This window comes from Panulirus ornatus, chromosome 39 (assembly GCF_036320965.1).
Source record: "Panulirus ornatus isolate Po-2019 chromosome 39, ASM3632096v1, whole genome shotgun sequence".
NCBI lineage: Eukaryota > Metazoa > Arthropoda > Malacostraca > Decapoda > Palinuridae > Panulirus > Panulirus ornatus.
The window spans coordinates 13,480,741-13,506,155 of NC_092262.1; the positions used below are offsets into that span (position 1 = coordinate 13,480,741).

Consider the following 25,415-nt stretch of genomic DNA (forward strand, 5'->3'; position numbering starts at 1 on the left):
TATAGTGGGAGTAGGTGAGGATGTTGATGCATTATCTTTTCTCTTCATTTACAGAAGCTCATATGTGCACAGAATTCAAAAGTTATTTAACCCAAGAGATTTTAAAATCATATATTGAAATTTTCATTTCCAGCTTGAATATCGTTCAGTACCATCATCCAATGAATTATGATTTCCATTGGCATTCATTTTTACCTTCTCGATCAGGATACTTGTTTTACTGTTTTTCATACTTCAGTTGTTTTATTACTTTTTCCAGTAGGTTTATTACACTCGGATTCATGAAAGCTATTTTATAGCTCTGTCAAGTGCTCCATATGGAAATGTGTTGAATATTGTATGAAGGACTTATCTAAGTTTTGTTGGACAATATTCTGGTGTGTTGTACTGCACTGTATTTATGTGCTTTACTTTATGGTAGTAGAAAACTGCATGAAGCATAAGAATGTTTAATATCAGAATGTAATTAAATCCCATATATATTAATGTATTGTATTTGTATTGCAGTGGTGTATTTCAGTAAACAAGATTGTTATATAATACATCTAAGCATGAACTGTATGGCCTTGAATTGATATCGGTAAAAGAACAGATTGAAGATGTGGAGAGGATGATACTATTAATGGAGTGCAAGGAATGTGCAGTATTATAAATCATGGTATTTAGAAACAGTTTTTTGAGATTTACCATAGTGAACAGTGGAGAAAGATAGAGATTTTAATGTACTACTAGTGTCTAAGATAGAAGAATCTATCTCCAGTAATTCTAAACTTCCCCGTTAGTACCTTAATACAGTTTGTCTAGAAACCTAGTTGTGATATGGACATATTTAACTTAATTCTAGACATAAATGAAGTTCTTGTCTGTAATGCAAAAGATGGATAAGAGATTGGTTAAAATATTACCAACAAATTACCTTTGAGGTAACTTTCAACACTGTAATGCTGGTCAGTATGAAAGTTGTGGAAACAAACTAGATTTTAGACTTGCAAATTTGAATCACCTTCATACTGCTTTTGACAGGCATATCTGGTATGATATCATTAATAGAAATGAAATGAACATAATATGAAAAACTTCAGTAAAAAAGTCATAGCAGACAAAGGAAAACATATCCCAACATAGCAGATGATTTTCTAGACTGAAACGCGAAGTGATGGAACAGTATAATAAAGAACTGCCCTTTGATAGGAAAATAGCTCATATGAAACTCAGAAGAGAACAGTGACCATCATGATAGATTACATTTTTAAATTTCCATAGAAAAAGAATACTTCCCACGTATTCCCTGCGTGTCGTAGAAGGCGACTAAAAGGGGAGGGAGCGGGGGCTGGAAATCCTCCCCTCTCATTATTTTTTTTTTTAATTTTCCAAAAGAAGGAACAGAGAAGGGGGCCAGGTGAGGATATTCCCTCAAAGGCCCAGTTCTCTGTTCTTAACGCTACCTCGCTAATGCAGGAAATGGCGAATAGTTTGAAAGAAAAAGAAAAGAAAGAAAAACATGCATACATACATATACTTGTGTATGTCCCTTTTTAATCCAGGTATTCCATGTCACTAGCCCTTTTTCAGCACACAACTCCACAAGCTGTTCTACATTTCCATTCACATTTCTTAATAACCAGTACTCCATCCCCCCAATTATTTATATCAACCATCACTACTACCCAGTCTCTTGCATCAAAACTGCTAACATAGTCACTCAGTTGCTCCCAAAGCCCTTGCCTCTCATGATCTTTCTTCTCATGGCCTGATGCATAAGTGCTGTTGATCACCCAGCTCACAAAATCTCTTTCATTCTTACTTGCATCAGTTTGGAGCTCGCATCTGTACACTCTTTGACACACTACCACAACTCCTGCTTGGCTTTTTTTCCCCAACCAACCCCCAGCCTTACTCTTAAAGACATTTCCAAACCATTGTTTCCTTTTACCTTGAGCTTTGTTTCCTCAAACAAATTACTGATCTCTCCTTCCTTCTCATCTTGGGTATGTGCACACACATTTAGACACCCTAGCCTGAGCGTTTGTTGAAGGTATATGTGTCAGATGGAGGGAACAAGGACCTTTTTATGGTTTACTCAGGACGTTTTACATGCCCTGGTTCAGTCGATTGACAGCACGTCTACCTCGGTATATCATGTCGTTCCAATTCACTTTATTCCTTGTGGTAATAAATATATATATATTCATGTGAGAAACTGCAGAAGCTGGTGACTGAGTTTGGTAAAGTGTGTGGAAGAAGAAAGTTAAGAGTAAATGTGAATAAGAGCAAGGTTATTAGGTACAGTAGGGTTGAGGGTCAAGTCAATTGGGAGATGAGTTTGAATGGAGAAAAACTGGAGGAAGGGAAGTGTTTTAGATATCTGGGAGTGGATCTGGCAGCGGATGGAACCATGGAAGCGGAAGTGGATCATAGGGTGGGGGAGGGGGAGAAAATTCTGGGGGCCTTGAAGAATGTGTGGAAGTCGAGAACATTATCTTGGAAAGCAAAAATGGGTATGTTTGAAGGAATAGTGGTTCCAACAATGTTGTATGGTTGCGAGGCGTGGGCTATGGATAGAGTTGTGCGCAGGAGGATGGATGTGCTGGAAATGAGATGTTTAAGGACAATGTGTGGTGTGAGGTGGTTTGATCGAGTGAGTAACGTAAGGGTAAGAGAGATGTGTGGAAATAAAAAGAGCGTGGTTGAGAGAGCAGAAGAGGGTGTTTTGAAGTGGTTTGGGCACATGGAGAGGATGAGTGAGGAAAGATTGACCAAGAGGATATATGTGTCGGAGGTGGAGGGAACAAGGAGAAGAGGGAGACCAAATTGGAGGTGGAAAGATGGAGTGAAAAAGATTTTGTGTGATCGGGGCCTGAACATGCAGGAGGGTGAAAGGAGGGCAAGGAATAGAGTGAATTGAAGCGATGTGGTATACCGGGGTTGACGTTCTGTCAGTGGATTGAATCAGGGCATGTGAAGCGTCTGGGGTAAACCATGGAAAGCTGTGTAGGTATGTATATTTGCGTGTGTGGACGTATATATATACATGTGTATGGGGGGGGGTTGGGCCATTTCTTTCGTCTGTTTCCTTGCGCTACCTCGCAAACGCGGGAGACAGCGACAAAGTATAAAAAAAAAAAAAAAAAAATATATATATATATATATATGTGGTATACCCGGGTCGACGTGCTGTCAATGGAATGAACCAGGGCATGTGAAGCGTCTGGGGTAAACCATGGAAAGTTTTGTGGGGCCTGGATGTGGAAAGAGAGCTGTGGTTTCGGTGCATTACACATGACAGCTAGAGACTGAGTATGAACGAATGTGGCCTTTGTTGTCTTTTCCTAGCGCTACCTCGCATGCACGTGGGGGGTGCCATTTCATGTGTGGAAGGGTGGCTACGAGAATGGATGAAGGCAGCAAGTATGAATGTGTATATATGTATATGTCTCTGTAAGTTTACATTGAAATGTATAGGTATGTATATGTGCGTGTATGGGTATGTATGTATATACATGTGTATGTGGGTGGGTTGAACCATCCTTTCGTCTGTTTCCTTATGCTACCTTGCTATATAAGTATTGATTATTATTTATTTTGCTTTGTCGCTGTCTCCCGCATATGCACCAATAATCACCCATCTCTCTCCATCCACTTTCAGTTTTACCCATATCAATCTAGAGTTTACTTTCTTACACTCTATCACATACTCCCACCACTCTTGTTTCAGGAGTAGTGCTACTCCTTCCCTTGCTCTTGTCTTCTCACTAACCCCTGACTTTATTCCCAAGACATTCCCAGACCACTCTTCCCCTTTACCCTTGAGCTTCGTTCCCTCAGAGCCAAAACATCCAGGTTCCTTTCCTCTAACATACTACCTATCTATATTCTGTGGGGCCTGGATGTGGAAAGGGAGCTGTGGTTTCAGTGCATTATACATGACAGCTAGAGACTGAGTGTGAACGAATGTGCCCTTTGTTGTCTTTTCTTAGCGCTACCTTGTGCACATGCGGCGGAGGGGGTTGTTATTCCATGTGTGGCGAGGTGGCGATGGGAATAAATAAGGGCAGACAGTATGAATTATGTACATGTGTATATATGTATATGTCTGTGTGTGTATATATATGTGTACATTGAGATGTATAGGTATGTATATTTGCGTGTGTGGACGTGTATGTATATACATGTGTATGTGGGTGGGTTGGGCCATTCTTTCGTCTCTTTCCTTGCGCTACCTCGCTAATGCGGGAGACAGCGACAAAGCAAAATAAATAAATATAAAATATCTTATTTATTTATCATACTTTGTATATAGTTACACATCCACATACGCACATATACATACCTATACATCTCAACATATACATATATATACACACACACAGACATATACATATATACACATGTGCATATTCATTCTGTCTGTCCTTATTCATTCCCGTCGCCACCCTGCCACACATGAAATAACAACCCCCTCCGCCGCATGTGCACAAGGTAGCGCTAAGAAAAGACAACAAAGGGCACATTCGTTCACACTCAGTCTCTAGCTGTCATGTATAATGCACTCTTGCTTGCCACAAATAAATCACCAGTGTGTGTCAATAATATTGGCACAAACATGCCAGTGTGTTTCTTAGCAAGCAATGCCAGAAGAGTTTGGTCTCGTATGCATTGTAAATATTTTCTGCAGTAAGATTTTCATCCTTCATTGTCCTAGAAAACCTGTCAGCATACCTTTCAACAGCCTAATTTGGAGTTTCTTGCTACACTTTTTGAACTAGCGTTTGCCATATCATGACTTAAATCTGTTACAACCATCCATTCACCTGAAAATCCACAAATCTCACTACATCTCAGTTTTCTGATGAAATCATTAGGCCATTCCATATAGAAGTGTCCCAGAAGTAGATACACCTTCATTGCATTGCTCTTTTGAATAATTCATACAAAAGCCTATCACAGTCAGGCAGTTAAGCTTCATACATTGATTTGTAATGAGTAATGCCCTTATTAAATTGTGTTTAATTGTAGAATTTTCACATCTTTTTATTCTACTTCCTGGTACCATTTATATATGTGATACCAAAACTATTAGACCACTCAGGCAGTGCACTAACACAACCTTATGTGAATTATTTCAATATTTCCACCTCTTGCAAAATGATAAGCATGATATGCTTTCTTGTTGCAACACTACTCCCAGCACTATTATTCCTACTATTTGTAGCAGACATCATAATGGAAGAATTTATAAAATGATGAGAATGACTGAGGAGAGCAGAGACCTTTAAAACCAAAAGTTTAAGCATCATAATACATGCTTCACCAGCTTATGGTAAGCAAATGCAGCTGAGTCGGGAAACTAATTATTCAAGTTGTCAGTAATTTTGAATGCATTGAACCATGTATTTTGAGAGTTTTAATCCTTTCAAAGTACAGACTCGTATCTTAACCTCTTCTGTGATGAGTATTATAACTGTTATTTTTATTAAAGTTGAAATAATCTACATTAGAATACTGTAAACATTTATAGCTCAGTCAGCTTCAGGTATGAATACACAAGCATGCAACATAAGCAGGATGGTTGTAAGGTCATGGTATTAAATACATTATATGGTCTTATTTGTACATTGTTTCATTTGTTTCTGTGAAATCTGATAAATTTTCCCTTTATTTATTATGTGATTAATTATATTTATATGCTGAAATCTATAAATAGTCCTCATTAGATTATAATGAAAATAAATTTCTCCCTCTTAGAGCCGCATAAAGTCAGAGAGCTTTGCATTAGAGTTACGCTCTCCCAGCATGGTGTCCTTTGAGGCATCGAGTGAGAGCTATGATATCTGGAGCCCTCTTGGGTCAGTGTGTGGTGGCAAGGGCACTGTGTGGGTCGCCAGGCACAAGCCCTCCAATAATCATGTTGCTCTCAAGATTTATGAACTGGACAAATGCGAGGACGAGTTTGAGTTGATTCAAGTAGGTGTCATATTCTCTGCTGGGTTTTATTACAAGAAATAGCATATTTGGATTTGAGTCAGTCCTTCATCAAGTCTTAATGATTTCAACACCAAAACATCACTTTTCAGCATGAGATTCGAACAGTGAAGCAACTCAGACACCGAAATATTATTCAGTATATGGCCTCCTTCACATTTTCACAACAATTATGGATTGTCATGCCATTGTTGGGCTATACCTCTGCCTCCCGTCTTGTTGCCACGCATTTTTGTGAAGGTCTTCCAGAACCTGCCCTTGCCCTTGTTATGAAAGAAGTATTATATGGCTTGTCTTATCTGCATTCCAAACGCATCATTCACAGGTAAGTTACATTACAGCATTGATCTTGGATACTGTAAGGTTAGGGAGTAGATTATCTTTTTATGGGTAATGATATACACTTTTACTCTAATGTATGATTGGTTCATATGACATGATTATGGTTGTAGAAAGTACAAAATGAGCTTTGTAATTTTTGCCTTTTGGGTCTATTTTCAGAGTGGAAATGCAGGTTATTACACTTCCATACTTTCTTCATCTCTCTTGTGTGGGAGAATATGTTCAGAAGGGATACATTTTACCTGTTGATGTGTAGAGTTACTTTGTATTTATGCTTTTTGAAAAAAAATAATCCAAACTACCCTCCTCTAGATGTGGAAAGTCTTTTAGTGAGCAGTTTACATAATTGAAGATACTTTTATCTTTTATAAATGTACTAAAGATAGATTTCAAATTATACAAGAGGTTTCCGTTCAGTTCTTATGTCTAATGTAGATGGTAATTTCTAGTGAATTTTATCGACCCTTACAATACAGAGATGTGTTTTTTAGGGCAGTGAGAGGGAGTCACATATTGATAGACAGTACAGGCCGGGTGGCATTAAGTGGTCTGCGACACAGCACTTGCATCATGGACAGCACCAGATGGCAGAAAACCGTCCATTGTTACCCTCCTCAAGCACGTTACAACCTTAACTGGGCTAGTCCTGAGCTGCTTGCTCAGGTGAGGGATGCTGTCAAGATTGTGTCATTCTCTGGTCATATATACTGTATTGTGGTTTTACTTTAAGCAAAATTTGGAAAGTATGTTATTCACTTGCATGTTGACCCATGGCTAGTCATAAAATGAGAAATTGGGATTATTTGTAATTTTGTTCTGATATTGTGTTTGTTTACTTAAGCAGTACTCTTTACCATTAGAAAGGATCTTGTAATTTTTCATAGGTTTTTCTCATGCATCATGTTAGGCCTGTTTGTGTGTTTTACGTGTAATTACCTCTTTGTTATGTACAGGGAGGGAGTTTTACACTCACTGGGCCAAATCTCTTAAACATTCTCAGCTATCTTATAATAAATTTATGTGTGCTGTCTGCATCACCCTTGTCTTCAGTCATTTCATTCTATTTATCCACCTCTCATATATTCTTCATATATTCTTCTTTACATCTTTTTGTTTTCACAATATTCTTGTTTAACTTCATGGTTTGTCATATAGTTTTTGCATCACAACATCTTCTGATGAACTTTTCACTGTCTACATCATCGCTCTCGTGACATCGTGAACAGTATTTCAAGAGGTCTATTTAGCATATCTGCACACATCTAAAGCACATATGGTGAAATTTCATCTTGACCATGAGCCTTGCATGGGTGAAACCCATTCAGTATTTTGTTAATGTCTTTTCAATATATAACAGTTCTTTCTGAGGTCTATTCCCCGTTCCATCGCACTGGTTTTAGGGCTGTAGTGTCTTCATCTGTTAAAATACTTGTACTTCTTGATCTATTCCTTACATATCCTTACATTGTTCTCTAGAGTTCTTCCCTCAGCATACTTTAGTGTGATTACCTGTTCTTTAACTGACAACTGTCTCCTGATGTGTACACATACACACGCATATTTTTTCATAGTCGTAAATTGTTTCTTGCATTAGTAAGGTAGCATCAACAATAGACAAAAAAATCACCTCATTTGTCCTCATACTCTGTAGCTGTCATGTGCAATGCTCCAAAACCACAGCCTTCTATCCAAAACCAGGCCCAACAGACCTTTCAGTGGTTTCTCCCCAACTGCTTCATTTTCCCTGGTTCAATATGCTGACAGTAAGTCTCTCCCTGTGTACCACATTGCTTCATTTCACTCTATGCTTAGAATGCTTTACACCCTCCTGCATGCTCAAAACCCAGGCTCTCATGATATTATTTACTTCATCCTTCCACTTCCAGTTGTCACCTCTCCTTGTCTCTTCCACTTCTGAAATGTATATCATCTTTGTCAACTTCTTACTGATTCTCTCCCTTTGTCCTTTCCTGGGTTTGCACACCTGATATTTTCTGGTGATATTATTTGTACATTTTCATATAATGTTTTCATTCACTGTTTTTTCTTATAAGAAATCTTGCTTTTCTCCATCCTAGTTACTTCTCTGTCAGTATCTAATTGATTTGAAAACTGGGTTTCAGGCTAGACATAAGTGTGGCATATCCTTATCTCTGCTTAGTTTTATTTATAGCTGGAGTTGTTCAGGAAGTGTTTGCTGGAAGTAAAGATAGACAAGTAAAATGTAAAAGACTAGAGAGGAGTGAAAGCTGAAGACATTATTGTGTGTAAATGACATGATGGAAACTGGTAGACGAGTTACTGGTTATTGTGATGAATCTTAGAAGTGGGAAAAAAAGGAATCTGGTAATGAATGCTAACAAGTGCAGGATGATTGTGCAGGGAATGATAATTCAGAATGTCGACCTAACTGGCCAATGAAAAGCAAGAGGTGTTCTTCAACATTTCAAATAAGTATGGATGTGATTTTACTGTTTTTTTTGTACTCATTTACTGTTTCCTGTGTTACTAAGGTATTGTCAGGAACAGATTAAGAAACTACACCCATTTGCTTGCATCCACTCTTTAGCTCTCACTTACAAAACACCAAAATCAGAGCCTTCCTTTCCACAGTCAAGCACCACAAACCTTTCCATGGTTTTCCTTAACCACTTCAGATGCCCTGGTACAGCTCTCAGTCATTACATCACTCTCTGTGTACAATATTGCCCCAGTTTGATCTTATCATGAGCATCCCTTTCACCCTCCTACATTTTCAGGCCCTGAACACTTGGAAGCATCTTTCACTTCATCCCTCCATCTTGTCCTCGGTCTCCCTCCTTGTTGCCTCCACTTCTGATGCATGTATCATCTTAGTCAGTCTTTGCTCACAGATCCGTTTTGCATGTCCAGAGAATTTTAGCAAACCTTTATCTGCTCCAGACTTATGTATTTCACTTACTACTGAACCTTTCTCACAATATGACTCCTTACTAAATCAACTCGTCTTGCACATTACATTATCCTCAGGCATTTGATTTTTAACACATCAACCCCCTTCCATACTTTTACTTTTAGATGAAAGAATATGTGAAAGGGTGATGAATTGTTATTAAGTATTGGATAACCTGGGAAGGGTTAGTAAGGGTGAAGCTTTGCACTTACAAGTACTGTATAACTAAGATTTTAACATGGATGATTCAACTTATCATGAAAAGTTTGCATGAACAGTAGGTTTGCTGTGAGATTATCAAAATGCAAGTTATGCATATAGATTTGTAAAGATAGGAATGTATGTAGACAGAGAAATAAAGGTGTCAGAATAATGAATGGAAAACAGAATGTTAGCAAAAGGGATGCACAGATGAACTGGGAAATTTAAAGGAATGAATACTGTTCAGTAAAGGATGAATGAATGAGAAAGATGAAGAGAGCATGTGTGAGGATGATAAATGTTATAAAGAAAGGGGGAGTCCTAATGTGTTGAAAGGACAGAATGAAGGAGGTAGATGTTGAAAGGATGTGGGCTTGGAGGAGGACATGGAATTATATAGGGAAGGAAATGTATGTCATGAAAAGTACCATTTTAAATATAGATAGGTAGATTGATAGCATACTTAAGGTTACAATATCACTTAATAGTAAGCAGAACTTTATCTAGGATTGTAACAAAAAGTTTCAAATTTTGATACTATGTTTGTTACTGAGAGGGAAAGTTTTTTTTATGCAACAAAAGTCTGAGAGAAGACTTTTAAAGGGAAGTTGCTGGATAAGGCTTTTCAATTTTCTTGATTTAAAACTGAGCATGAAAACCACATCTTGCAGTATAATCACACCACATGTACAGTATATGTACATAAATGTGTCATCTATTACATCCTTGTTCCAATATTACAACACATTTTTAATTTTAGGGATTATTATTTACTATTAAATGTTTTCAGGATATTATTTATATTTCTCTCTTCTGCAATTTGTTCCATGAGCATAAGTGACATTCTATAGGATATCACTAGGAAAATCAGGTTAAGGACCTTCTAGTCATCAGTTTTTCTGGTGGGGATGCACTGGACTTTGCTAATCACTTAGCCATGGTTGTGGCAGCATGCTCATTTTGGGCCTGCCCTTAGCCAATCAGAGAATGTTTCAGAGATGATGTCATTGACCTACATAGTCCCAGCCACAAGCTGCTCAGAATTCTGTATGATTGTATGGTATCAAGAGTTAGTGCTTACTACCAAACTACCTTTTTTCCATTCTATGGATAAGTATCCTTTTATTTTTTTATTTTATTTTTTTTTTGCCGCTGTCTCCCGCGTTTGCGAGGTAGCGCAAGGAAACAGACGAAAGAAATGGCCCAACCCACCCCCATACACATGTATAATACATACATCCACACACGCAAATATACATACCTACACAGCTTTCCATGGTTTACCCCAGACGCTTCACATGCCCTGATTCAATCCACTGACAGCACGTCAACCCCGGTATACCACATCGATCCAATTCACTCTATTCCTTGCCCTCCTTTCACCCTCCTGCATGTTCAGGCCCCGATCACACAAAATCTTTTTCACTCCATCTTTCCACCTCCAATTTGGTCTCCCTCTTCTCCTCGTTCCCTCCACCTCCGACACATATATCCTCTTGGTCAATCTTTCCTCACTCATTCTCTCCATGTGCCCAAACCATTTCAAAACACCCTCTTCTGCTCTCTCAACCATGCTCTTTTTATTTCCACACATCTCTCTTACCCTTACGTTACTTACTCAATCAAACCACCTCACACCACACATTGTCCTCAAACATCTCATTTCCTGCACATCCATCCTCCTGCGCACAACTCTATCCATAGCCCACACCTCCAACCATACAACATTGTTGGAACCACTATTCCTTCAAACATACCCATTTTTGCTTTCCGAGATAACGCTCTCGACTTCCACACATTCTTCAAGGCTCCCAGAATTTTCGCCCCCTCCCCCACCCTATGATCCACTTCCGCTTCCATGGTTCCATCCGCTGCCAGATCCACTCCCAGATATCTAAAACACTTTACTTCCTCCAGTTTTTCTCCATTCAAACTCACCTCCCAATTGACTTGACCTTTAACCCTACTGTACCTAATAACCTTGCTCTTATTCACATTTACTCTTAACTTTCTTCTATCTATCATATATTTGTTATTTAGTTTGTTGCAAGAATGGTGACTCAGGCTGGTATATTGATCAAACACTAGTAAATTTTTGGTCATGGTTGGGCCTTACGTAGTAGATGCGAGTCTTCTCCATCTTTATGTTAAAAAGTTGGTATATTTGGTAGCCATCAATACCCAAAATTTTTGGTGCCGTGATGGGGTTATACCTTCAGATAATTACATGTGACATGATCACTGTATCCCCAACGACTACTGTATCCCCAAGCCATCATTGAGAGATATAACAATAATCCAGCGTTCCTTAGAATCACACATATCCTTAAACGAAAAATTTTTTTAGCATTTTCAAAGTATTGTTTTTAATAAAAATGCTCCATTTGTCTTGGACTTTCGAATGAAAATCCCATAGATAAAGGAAGGATGGAGTCCCCTATTTTATATCAAACCTGAGTCTGGAACACCTATCAAGAATTGGGTTTTTTGAATTTGGATGAATCCTACTACTTATTTCCCAGCATGAACATAAATGGCTAGGATTACATTGTCACTGGGATAGAGCTTGGGTCTGTGCTATTGCTGCAGTTGTCTTATGGTTCCAGACATTGCTATCTTGACATCAATCAGAGCAGGTTTAGGGGACATTCATTTTGGCAGCCCTGTGCAATAACATGGAGAGGCTGTGGACAAAAGAGTTTAACTTACAGGTAGATTTTTTTTTTTTATTTCAACAGGAATCAGAGATCTTCCAGGAGCACTTCTTTGGGTACTTTAGTTTAGTTGACTGATGTACAAAACGAGGACCTCATATAACCCTTACCATAGATATCTCCTGTGACTTCTGTGGTGGTTTGGATACACACATTGAATCATGGATGGAGCTTCCATTCCTTGGAAAGTCATGGAGGTGCAGGCCTTAGATGGAGATACAAAATTCTTTTCATATCATCAAAAAGGAGCTGTTGATCCCACTGTTTTTTCATCTCCCAGATTGTCCTGAGTTTGCAGTTCAGAAATTTATTTCTGATGGACAGTGCCATGGCTGTCTGCTACCTGATGAACAAAGGCTCTTTACAGATCTCTGCCTCGTTAAGAGTTAATCAAAAAGATTCTCTTTCTGACACTGTTGAAAAGACTTTCTTTCCAAGCCTCATATCTCCATGGGCTATGATATGTCTTATCAGATACCCTACCATGATCAAATGTGGTTTCAACAGAAATGTTTATAGGGAAGGAGGCTTTAACTTGGATAATTTGTTAAGAAGTGGCACCCCATGAGGACCTCTGTGCCTTTAAAACCAGTGCATTACTGCTGATGCATGTATCTCCAGTTTTAGATATGGGGGCATTTGTTGTCCAAAGAAATGTCTTGCCTTAGGTGATGTGGTGTGATGAAGGTGGCCTCTACCTTAGCCATCCTCACAGACCTTTCCATGGAGGAAATCAAGAAAAGGAGTCTTTGGCACTCATTGAACACTGTTGTCATATAGTACCTTAGTTCAGACATTGTGGATCTTCCCTTTGCAGCTCTGGCATTGCCTCCTTCAGGAGTAACGGAATCCATTGTATCTTTGAATCACAAAGAAGGAGTACAATTACATTTATGGGTTTCTTTTAATCTGAAAGTCTTCTGTAAACCCTCACCTTTCATGTGGGTATGCTTTCATGCTTGCGGGAGAGAAATATATGTTTTGGAAATTGAAATTTTTTTTTCTCTGAAGCAATGTCCCATGAGCTTTTTTCCTACCTTTCTTATGTTTTCCTATCTTCCCTCTGTTCTTTTGAAAACCTTTTCCCTGTAACATCTGTGGCCGCTTTGTGCTAATGCCTGCAACCTGAGAATTCTGACCTTCTCGTGGCTGGCACACAGTGGGTTGATAACTTCATCTCTACGGTAGTCTCTGGCTGTGGGAGGGTCCAAAACGAGCAAGCTGCCACTACCATGGTTGAGTGGTTAATGAAGGGTGAGGAAAGCTAGTGCTTCCTTGCTGGCAATACTGAATGGTGGAAGGTCCTAATCCTGCTTAACCAAAAATCTTTCAGAATGTCTCTCAGTTCACTGGACACTGTCTCTGAGAGAAAAGGTTCTTCAATATTCAAGACCTATATTTTTCACTACCTACAGGATCTACATGGCTACAGTGAAAAGAGTGATGTTTACAGTGTAGGAATTGTGGTTTGTGAATTAGGCAATGGAGAGGTACCATACAGAGATATACCTTCAACTCTCATGCTCTTGGAGAAACTAGAAGATCGAGTACCCTTTCTCTATGATGCATCCACCTGTCCTCAGAGTGCGGTGAATGGACAGGGTAAGAGTTACATAATATTTTTGAATTGGGATGAGTGGAAAGTGCTTCTCTCTTTCTCTCTAATTTAATATCAAGAAACTTTTATAGATATGAATCTGAGGAGATCACAGGAATTTCATATGCCAGTAAATGCATGAAATTTGATTATATCATTAGCAGTGACTGGACCTTCTCCAGACCTTTTTTTCTGATTGCTAAAGATTTATCTCTGCATACATGACATTTTCATTGCTAAAATGCTGTAAAATTTAAGGATGTTAGCAAAAATAACCCAGCATTTCTCTCTCTCTCTCTCTCTCTCTCTCTCTCTCTCTGTAAGGTCCACTTGTCCCTCAAAGTATGAGAAAATATCCATGATCTCTGTGGATTATAAGCCTCTAACCCCATACCTCCTGGTGAGGTTAATGCCTCTCAATGTCTGCTAATTACTCATTTAGTGACAGCAGTTCCAGCTCACTTTAGTTATGCTCTCCTCCAATCAGCAATCAGTGGTGGTATCATCCTCTCATCAACTATAAGGCCATACAAAGTTTACCACCACTTGATCGTGTTGTTTAGCGAATGGTGAGAGGCATTAACTTCACAAAAATGTAGGGTTTTAGAGGTATCTAACCTCTGGGGATTATGGAGATTCTCTCAGCTTACACAGCACCTCCCTTTTTAGAAATGAAAATGTTCTTTTCTTCAAAACTCACTTTTTTAACTTAATTGATCCAAACAGATGAATATCTCTCTCGAATACTTCTGATATTTTCTTGGCAGTTGCAATGAGAAAGAAGTAATCAGTTTTGGAAACAGCAAAGTTGTTATATTTACAGAGAAACATTTTTCTTTTTTTTTTGTCTATTTTGATCGGCATGAAAGTCTCAGAATATAAACTTTTTCATGTGTATTTCTTTCACCTGAAGTGTCTATTGCTATTCATTTATATGTTTTTTCTCTACTGTTGAGTGACACAGTATTGTTCATAGAGGACTTTTGCCAAGGTTGCTTTGCATGGGTCACTAGAGGATCACATACTTCATAAACACCAAAAAGCACCGTATGATACTGTGTACAAGGGCTCCTCCCAAATGAGGATGTTACATTCCTAATGATCTGTTATTCTATTGGAATGCTGTTGCACAAGTAATTGAAACCCATATGATAAACAGGGGTATGTTCCCCAATCTGGTGATTGTGTGTGGACTTTATCCGAAACAGCTTACCATCAGTATACTATACCCTGTCATGATGTTGCCATTTCAATGGTAAACTAGACGATATTCAGTGACTCACTGAGAATGCTGGTGATGAGGGATTTGAGGTAGGTGGTGGAGGAGAGATGGGTTGGAGTGAATAGTTTTTCAAGACTTCCAGTATAAGTTTATTCATGCTAGTATGTGATATGATCCCTGGGGATAGGGGATTAAGAGTACTTCCCACGTATTCCCTGCGTGTCGTAGAAGGCGACTAAAAGGGGAGGGAGTGGGGGGCTGGAAATCCTCCCCTCTCGGTTTTTTTTTAATTTTCCAAAAGAAGGAACAGAGAATTGGGCCAGGTGAGGGTATTCCCTCAAAGGCCCAGTCCTCTGTTCTTAACGCTACCTCGCTAATGCGGGAAATGGCGAAGTTTGAAAAAAAGAAAAAGAAGAATGTGATATTTATGTTTGTTAATGTATTTGGCCATTTTATTACCAATATTAATGTTTTCAAGTTGTGTAGATCTGAGTAATATGGCTCATTAAAAATATGAAAACTTGTTGTTCCTTACAAGGTGGCCATCAGTGGCTGGAATATAACAATCTAATGTTATTTTGCATTGATGATATTGAATATCATAACCAAAAACTATTTAATGTTTTTGAATATTTTATTATTAATTGACAATATTTTTAAAAAGAAATTTGAATAATCTTCAAATCTCTTGTTGCAAACAATGCCAATCTATGAAGTTACACCCTAATTTTCAAAGTCACTATTACAAAACATCACTGTAATGTGTGGTCCTGTTGGGGTTGCTCATATTCATTAAAACCTAGCAAATAGGGAATAGGGATAAGACTGACTAGTTATGTTATATAGAGGACTTTCTGAAATGGGTGAATTATTTGTGAAATACACACATCCTGGAAAGAAAATGCACAATTAAATGCTTATTGGCACTAGAGCCGGTTGGTATTAAGCACACACATCTCTTGGGAAACATCCAAAGGACTGATTCATATGAAGTGTTATTGTTCTACATAAGGTGAAATTATATGTTTAATTTCATTATTTACAACAGTTAATTACATTACAGGCTTGAATTTGTTTGTTGAATTGTGTTAATTTTTCGTGTTACTCACTGACTAGGTTTTGTATTCTGTAGGTATGGCAACAGATTCAGGTGTTGGTGGGAGTGTTGGTGACAACCTTACTAGCATGGCTATTTCACAGCGTCGCTTCACGCCTTCAGCCCATGACTTCGTTTCTCAAGCATTAGCACGCTTTCCAGAATACCGGCCATCTGTGGATGAGCTCCTTCACCACCAATTTATTAGACAAACACGAAAATTCAATGGGACATTGCCACAGTTTCTACATCCTGTTGTACCTCTTACACAACAGACAGAAGTAGGTGAGCACACAGGTGTATTGCAGAAAATGTTTTCATTCACACTTGCATGACACATGCTTAAATTAACACATTTATATCCTCTTATGCTGGCTCTTTCACATTACTTTTCATCTGCTCACGAACTTTGTGCAAGCAGAATCCTATGCCTACATTTTGTTATTTATGTATCTCCACTTCATTTCTGACCTCACAACTGTAGAATCCAAACATTTGCTGAACACATCAGCATGTTAATTTGGATATTCTGAAGGTGAAACAGTATCCATGAAATGAGTTAACCTAGTTAATTAATGGAAGATAAAGTAAAAGGGTATGGAGCAAGAAACAATAGAGGAAATAGTGCAGTGTCATGGGACCCAATTTAGAGATGGAGTTTGTTTATGTTCCCCAAACCTGTTGTTCTTGAAACTGTGATTACAGGTACAAAAGAAGCCCATTTCATAAGAGGATTTACATTCCTGAGCAAAGTTTTTCTTTATCTTCCTCTTAAGTAAGTGATAAAAATGATACAACTTACATGAAAATCAGTATACCACATTTCCTTTATTATCATAGATGATATTTAACACTTTCACACTGGATGCATATGGTGGACCAAATCACAACCATTCATTCGCATGGGATGGACTTTCACGCTGGTTAGAATATAAAATTTTACCAAAAATTGGTGCTTAATGATGTAAGGTACAAAGTTAGATGATTCTGCTCAGTATTTTGTTATATATTTACAAAAACCTAGAACGGCTAGCAGTTGATGGTACTGATGGAATATGTGGCAAGGAAGTCAGCTTATGGAACAACCAATCTTGATAAGTAATATGGTAAATTGTATCTCTTAAAAACATTTTTCGTAGTTTTCTTCAGTAGGTTGTTACCAAGTAATGGAGAAATTGGGTGGTAAATGGAAGAGGTTATGATCCCTTGGAAGTAAGCACGCATTTAGAAACTCGTTCCCTCAGCAAAACTTTCAGCTTGTACTTGGTTAAGAATATGGTAAATTGAACCCTTTTAATTTTTTAACAAAGTTCTCTTTAGTAGGTTCAGTCTTGCAAGGGTTTCAGTTGGACACCTACACTGCCCTCTTATGTGTATCACCCCATATGGTTGATGTGTGTCAGAACTGTTTAACAGACATTGTGCTGTTGCACCTAAGAGAGCTCTGCTCAGCAACTCCCCAACAGCTTCTTCTCCTGCAAGCACTGATTCTGATGTCCCACATCATTTTACCTCTTGGTGCTATCTCTTTCCAGTTTTACGAAGAAATAAAACATTTTAAAGACACTTCGGAAAACTAAACTTCCCGTAGATGCAGTGCATGTTTCAATTTGCCTGGCAGAATGTGAAAGAATTATAGAACTTTACAGTAATTCACAATTTAAGTACAGCAGCATACAGTAAATGTTTGGTGTGGTATTTTGCAGTTGTGATGATGGGTGATGGGCAGCCTGAGGATGAGGCCAGGGTGATAAAAGTGGGTAGGTCATTACCCTACTACTATTCAAAGTGCTTCCTAGTTTTGCTTCAGAGTTTTACTGAATGCTTCGGAGAACTGAATTATTTGCTAATTACTTGAATGTTTCTTATTTCATTGGTAACATCACCTATCACTGTAGATCATGAACATGGTGATAAACATCCACCAAGTTTGTTTCTCATGTGTGTCTTCAGTTTTACATGTTAGAGGCAGTGAGAAAGGAACAAGATCAGGAAATTTACTAAATGCTCTTAGCAAGCATGGTCTAGAATTTCCATCATCAGAGTGCAAAAAGAATTTATGAAATGATAGACAAGCATTCAAAAGTAACTAAAAATATACAGAAACTTATATTATTACCTTTGTGTTCGCGTGATCCCATGCTAAGTGAGTGCCGTTAAGGAGATATAAATGATGCCTTTAACAGCTCCTGGTAACAGAGGAAAACATGAAAGTGATGTTTCTTTCTCTCTGTTGAGCTTCGTTTGTTTGTGTCCTTTTATTTTATTCTATACACTGTACACTATATTTCTGGTGAATAAAATGAAGGTATGTAGAAATATTACACCTACCAAATTACAAATAGACGAGGAGATCGAGTGGCTGGAATAGGTGGGGAGGATATTAGAGGTGTTGTTTGTTTAAAAATATTCTGGGTATTTACCTTTAGTCTGTTACCAAATTCCTTCATTATTTCAGGATTACATTGAGAAATTTAGATGAGGTTTTTACATAATTTCATCCACAAGTTCACTGGGACTTCCTTTCCCTTCATTTACATAATTCTGCTATGATCATACTGTCACCTATTTTTTCACACTTTGTTTTATTGTTCTTCATATTCCTCACCAGCTGACACATATCAGAAGTGTTCCTCCTGATGACTTAGGTCATCCAGCAAACTATGTATTCTCCAGGTCATGGTGTATCCATAACCTTGTGGATGGCCGTGCACTTATTCTAATAGTTTGCTTTCTTGGTTATGGATGAGACGTATATCAGCTGCTACTGGTACAGTAATTCAGCTGGATGTTTCAACAGTGGCAAAAAAAGTTTGCAAATCATCTGTTGCTGGCTGCTATTCTGAAGGAGTACAGTTGATGCTGGCCAACATTTAAGGCTTAGATACTGTTCTCTGGTGTTCATATACATGTTGAGTTTTCGATGTAAGTTATATCACCAAACCTACAAAATTTTAATATTCGTCGTTTGTCTCATCATAAAAGATATCTTAATCCAGCATTAGTATGATGATGGAAGACATCTTAAGCCAGTGTTAGCTTGATGGGAAAAGATATTTTAATCCAGTGCAGTCAACCCTTGTTTGTAATATTTCCTGAAGAAACTTGACCGTTGTGTGATGTACTTAAAGACATATTACTCCATAATTTAGGCCATTTATTTAAAGCATAGTTCTCTTGTATTATTGGCTCTGTCATGGACTTATACATAGTGTTAGTTTTCATATTTAGAATACATTTTTTTTTTTTTTTTACAGTATTGGAAATCACTGCATAGTATGGAGTTCCTGTGTAAGATATGTTCATAGGTAAATGGTTAGAGTGAAAGAGCTAGTTCAGTCTGATTGTACTTAATAATCCATAAAACCACTTGCAGTATCTTTCTCTCATATCTTCATAAAGAACACAACATCCTCTCTCCGATGATTTCTTTTTGCTTCTCAGTTTCTTCTCTTATTGCTTGCAGTTTTAATCACAGTCATACAGAATATACTTTCGAAACAGCATTGTGGTAGAAAAAATGATTTTCTGATCTTGGGCTGACAATTTTCTTATCAGTAATATTCTTTTGTCCATAAGTATGCATCTCTTGATTAGGAATCCTTATTATGTGTAACTTTCCTGAAGTCTTCTATTGTAACTTGGGAAAGGATGAGCATTGAGTGACCATTCTACACATACATGTCAAGTTCAGAAAATGTATTTCTTACAAATAACTTTCCCTTGGGTGTAGACAGGGTGAACTGAGGACATATTTTATCAACGCCAGGTCGTATCATATGGACAATTGCTGCTTCTACACATGCCAGGAAGAAAGGCCATGAGTTGCTTTATTATCATCTGTTGGCAAATGTTATGATAACAGTGCTTTGTAAGAATTGCTGGTGTTTAGTCAGTAGTACTGGTGAAGTGAATCTACTTGATTGCATGGATAATTCAGTATACAGTGAACCCTCGCTATATTGGACCTAATAAATATTGGAGATTAGTTTTATCGGACACTCAAAGCCCAGTTGGACTTTTGGACACTCAAACCCTAGTTGGACTATTATCTGATATATTGGAACTAGTCTGATATATCTGATGATAGTCCAATGTGATCCATGCTTGTGATCACCAACTGCTCTGGAAAGCACCATTTCTTCTGTACATAAAGATTTTTGTACTACTGTTTTCTTGTGGTATAGTATTAATGTACTGTACAGATTTATATTTTATTTCAGGGCAAACACAAAACAGAAATAGGTACCAAAAGTTTTCTCTTGAAAACATCTCAACTGTATCATGAATAGACTCGCATTATTTTATTTTCTGTGATATGGAATCCACCACATTTATAGCTAATGAAAATGATAGTTTATTTCCCAAAAGGTAAATATTTCAATGTAATAAATTATCAATACATGTATAATACTATATACAGAACAGTATTTCATAAATGTCTGTTCGTTTTGGCCTCTCTGTGGCTACTCTGGACATCAGGTCAGTCTTTTGTTACCCAAGCTGTCAGCATCTCTTTATCTGCATGCTGTGATTTCTGAAACTTTTGCTCACTCAAAAAAAAACTTACTTTTTTTATATTAAATTCATTGTGATGTTTTATATTCATTCTGACTTTACTGTTTTACATTATGGCTTCCAAAGATAAAGTCTCTTCAACTCCTAAGAGGAAAAGGCAGAATTTGTTTGTGAAAGTAAAGCTAGAACTCCTGGAGGAACATGACAGTGTCTTTGAAGCTGTTAATGGAAAATATAACTGCAAAATGCATGTACAGTACATTGAAAGATATTTAAGTGTACTGTAATTCAGAACTGTATATAAGTGTTTGTGTAAGTATAGTACATACTACAGTACAGTGTAAGTGAATAATTCTTTTGCTGGAGTACAATATCTCCACCATCCTCGAACAGCATCACCACCACCAACACAGCCACCTCCATCATGACTTTTAATCCCACAAGTATTATAGTACAGTATAGACATTGTATTAGTTTACCACCAGCAACTGCTTTCGTAAGAACATTACAGTTTCTCATAATGAAAACCATGTAACAAGAAGCTACTACAGTTCTTGATTGTGCTATATTACTGTGCATACTGGTTAGTACATAAACATTTACAGAGTACATACAACACTACTTATTGAGTGTCTGACCCATGTGGCCACTTCAGACTATAAGTCTGAAAAACCTAACAGAGGTGTGATATAATTAACCACCAGGCATATTAAAATAACGGCTTTATCGGAAAGGGTCGTCACCCCCCCCAAGTAGTCCAATATAGCAAGAGTTCACTATTCTGTTACTTGGGGAATTTTCTTATTATATCCAGCTGTGTCGTAGATAGGAGTTTCAACATTTATGTCCTCAGCTTGCAATCTTTAAGCTAAGAAAGGCATTAGTAGTGACCCCATTTAATTTTTGCTTGTAAAATCTAATACATTGTTTAATGTCTTATTGAATGACGTTTGAAGATTTTTCATTTTCTCTGTTGTAAATAGAAACTTCTCTTTTCAGGAGACACTATTCCTGACCTGCTAGAGAAAACTTTAGAACAAACAAGTTTAAATGATGAAGTAAAGTGGGATTTTTAATATCTGTTATACTATATTGTTTATGTACAGTATATGTGATTGGAATATCAGTGTATAATTTCTGTATAGTATTTTCACAAATGCTTGTTGGCGAGGCTTTTTGTCTTCATAATTTTAAAAATTTTAGTAAATTGATGTTCCTTGCACATCTCGGGGATAAGTTGATTTTATACAAGAGTAGTGTATAAATAAGATAGGCTCATTTATTAGAAAACCAAATATAAGTCACTTATTAATAAAAAAGACAAATGTATCACAATTTTATATAACTTTTAGGAACATTAAACAATACTAGTCTTTATACTACCATTTAACTACATTTATATCACAGGGTGGCATTGGGGCATTTACTTCGGCATGGGATGGGGGAAAGCTTAAGGCTTGTTAAACTAGTCTGTTATAAGAATGCAGCTTAATTAACTTGAATTTGGGCTGCAGAAGCATTACAAGTTCAGGTATTTTAGCAATGCTAGACTGAAATATGATACGAAAAAATTGTATATATATTTTTCTTTTTGAATCTTGCCAGTTGTGTCATGTTTTTCCAAGTTCATTGTTTAAATACTTTCAGGGATATTACAACACATTATATTTTTTTCCTTCAGACTTAGAACACCTGATAGACATATGCCATGAAAATCATGAACTGATTACCCATAATGGATAACTTTGTGTAAAGATGTTATCTAATGATGTATTTTTAGATCATTAGAATTGGTACAAACAATATTTTCAATAAATGAATTTGTACCTGATTGATGCTAAAAAGTATGTTTTGTCTTAAATTTCCCTGCCTATATCTTTCCTATTTTTAAGATAACATAATGCTTCAATGATAAATTGCCTCATTATTGTTGTTATATTTACTGGATTTGTTTTGGGGAGTTCATTTTTAGACTTGGTAGTAAGAAAAGATCAGAGATAAGGTAGAATCTCAGGTACAGAGACAATATATAGTGAAGAAAAAGGGTCAGGTGTAAAAGAATGTGATGTTATGTTACTGCTGTTTTCAAGGTAGTTTCTCTACACTTTTTTTTGTTCCTCGTTTATGTTGTGTAGGCGAATAGAACTCATTAAGTTTTTCATCTTGTTTTTCCTGCAAGTGAATAAAACATATCTATTACACAAACCTTTGCCAGAGAATTGTATGTCACTTTGGCTGTTGCACAAGTCAGCCAGTTGCACCTTGCTTGCAATTTTTAGAATGAAGTTGTGTACACGTGGAAAAGGATAATGCCCCAACAGATGATGAAAAGTAGGTATATAATGATGAGAGTAAACAAAAGGGGATCTGATCCTGTGAAAATGTTTCAGAATTCTGACAGTTATACAAAGGTAAGGTGGAACAGTTGTGTGAATACTGGCAAAGTAAATTTATTATGCAACTAAGACTGAAAAAGAACATCATCTGTGGAAGAGATCCCTACTTCTGATAAACCAGTGTTGTTTTACTGTACTTTTTCTCCATGTGTATGTTTGAAGTTATTCAATAGAATAATACTGTACCAAAAGACAGATGTGCAGATGTTGGAAAGGAAAACACATGAAGTAAATGTTAGTATAATACAATGACTTCCATTAAAAGAAGTTACAGTTTTAACATCAAGAATAAGGAGAATGAGCATTTTAAGAATGTGGTAAACGTAAGTGTTAATATGAAAAAGAATGGGAATTAATGTACAAAATGTGTTTCAACCCATAGAACAGCATGTATAGTCAATAAGGGTAAGTGCTTCATTCACAGTTCGAAATGAAGGATAATTAAGTACCCAAGGACTTGCGAATGCCATGCTTATACAAATAATGCCATAGATAAGGGTAAAGAAATTGAATAATCACATTAACAGGTTAAATGCATAAGATGTGGGAAAATGAAGGAGTGGGATGTGATGACACAGGGATCAGGGAGAGGCCAGGATGTCCCATGTCATGGGACCATTTGGAAGAAGCCATGATGGCCTACATCACAGGACCTTCTGGGAGAAGTGGGGAAGATACGACAGAATGGAGGTAGGATGAAGAAGTTGGATGGTAATAGAAAAATAAGATGTACGGAGAGTTTTCTTAACGAGGACCACATTTTGACTGAGGAAAGGGAGCTGGAATCTAAGGTAAGGCATTTTTGCATTAATATATGTAAGAAAAATGATATAGTGAATGAGGATTGGAAAGCTATTTTGAAATTGTATAAAGTCATGGAACTTTACTAGAGGCTTTAAAATGATGATGCTGGAAGAGAAACAGCTTGAGTTAGAGGTGTTGAGGACTGTGTAAGTATAGCTGAAGCTGAGGGTTTTTGATTAATGATAAAGTGCAGAAGAATTATGAGTGGAAGCCTGTATTCTGTATAGAACTGTTGATGGATTCTGGAAGGCTATAAAAGGTGAGGGGTTTTGGAGAATGTGGATGATGTAGCCTTAATGTTATAATCAGTCCAGGAGTTTGCAGGAATTTAGTAAGATGCATAAGAGAAACAGGTATTTATTAAGACTTTTACAGGCGTTGGATGTGAGCAAATGAGGCCTTTCTTCTTGTGTTCCTGGCACTTCCTCTCTAACGTGAGAAGCAGCGATCACTGATTGCATTTTATAAACAGACAACTCATGATTTTTCCTGACTTTCATCTGGACTGTCAATTAAACAGTAAGCTTCTCTGCATTTAATCACTATACATGGTTAGTCATGCATATAGTTTAATTATCACGCTTGCACTACACAAATCACATCCTGCCAATGTAAGATGAGAAAGTGAAATTGGAAAGAGGAAACAGTTTACCTCTAGTCATTCCAATTCTGTTCAAGGATTTACACATTAAAGGAAAGAGTACGCAAGTTCCAGAATTTTGGTGAACTAATAATTATCATTGTATGGAGGAGGATGAATGATGCATTCATCTTATCTATCTATAGATTGACAGATAAGATGAATACACCATAAATAAGAAAGAAGATATCATAAGCGTCTGGGGAAGATGCATACTGCTGCTCCCCTTGATTTCAGTATAGGACATGAAGTATGGTATGTAGTATGCTCTTATATACATAGCATTTCCCCACAAATCTTGATGACTTTATGCACGCAATTATGTTACCCATATCAGGTGTCAGTATAATATTTTTATTCATTTTTTTTTTTTCAAACTATTCGCCATTTCCCGCATTAGCGAGGTAGCGTTAAGAACAGAGGACTGGGCCATTGAGGGAATATCCTCACCTGGCCCCCTTCTCTGTTCCTTTCTTTTGGAAAATATTATCATTATATTATCATATATTATCATTATTTTAGTATTATTTTATTATTTTATTATTATTATTATTATTATTATTATTATTATTATTATTATTATTATTATTATTATTAATGCAACCCCAGGATCCCATTTTTATGGTGCCCCTACAACTTCAAAGCTTCACTTGACACACAAGCAGTGTCCTGAGGAGACTGTACTCCATTCTGTTTATTGACAGTGATACAGCCTCTTCAAAGATGACCTCGTTTATGATGTATCCACTTGCAAGTGGTCACATAGCTTATGTGTATATATATGTACCTAGAATTAGTTGCAGTAGGGGGCTGAGATAGCAGAGAGCAAGTGTAAGTTTAATTTCTAAAACTGCACAAGTACTCCTAAGTGACTGGTATACAATATATGTTATGAAAATGATGCACTTCATCATCAGTTTCTTAAACTCAGGAAACAACTTTAGCCATGTTTTTACAAGGAGTCCCCAACA

At 37.2% G+C, this 25,415-nt stretch overlaps 1 protein-coding gene across 22 annotated transcripts in view; it reads left to right on the forward strand.

Annotated features, from left to right (window-relative positions):
* Stlk (Ste20-like kinase) overlaps positions 1 to 22,451 on the forward strand; it is a 33,005-nt gene extending 10,554 nt beyond the window's left edge. For 16 of the 22 annotated variants that reach the window (XM_071685199.1, XM_071685190.1, XM_071685203.1 and 13 more), the window contains 6 exons: positions 5,746 to 5,964; positions 6,075 to 6,307; positions 6,816 to 6,987; positions 13,587 to 13,773; positions 16,123 to 16,371; positions 17,793 to 21,596. In XM_071685199.1, the coding sequence (XP_071541300.1) occupies positions 5,746 to 5,964; positions 6,075 to 6,307; positions 6,816 to 6,987; positions 13,587 to 13,773; positions 16,123 to 16,371; positions 17,793 to 17,944 (1,212 nt within the window). In that variant the 3' untranslated portion in view covers positions 17,945 to 21,596. The other 6 variants (XM_071685197.1, XM_071685205.1, XM_071685196.1 and 3 more) reach the window with 2 other exon arrangements.
* Positions 22,452 to 25,415: the final 2,964 nt, after the last annotated feature.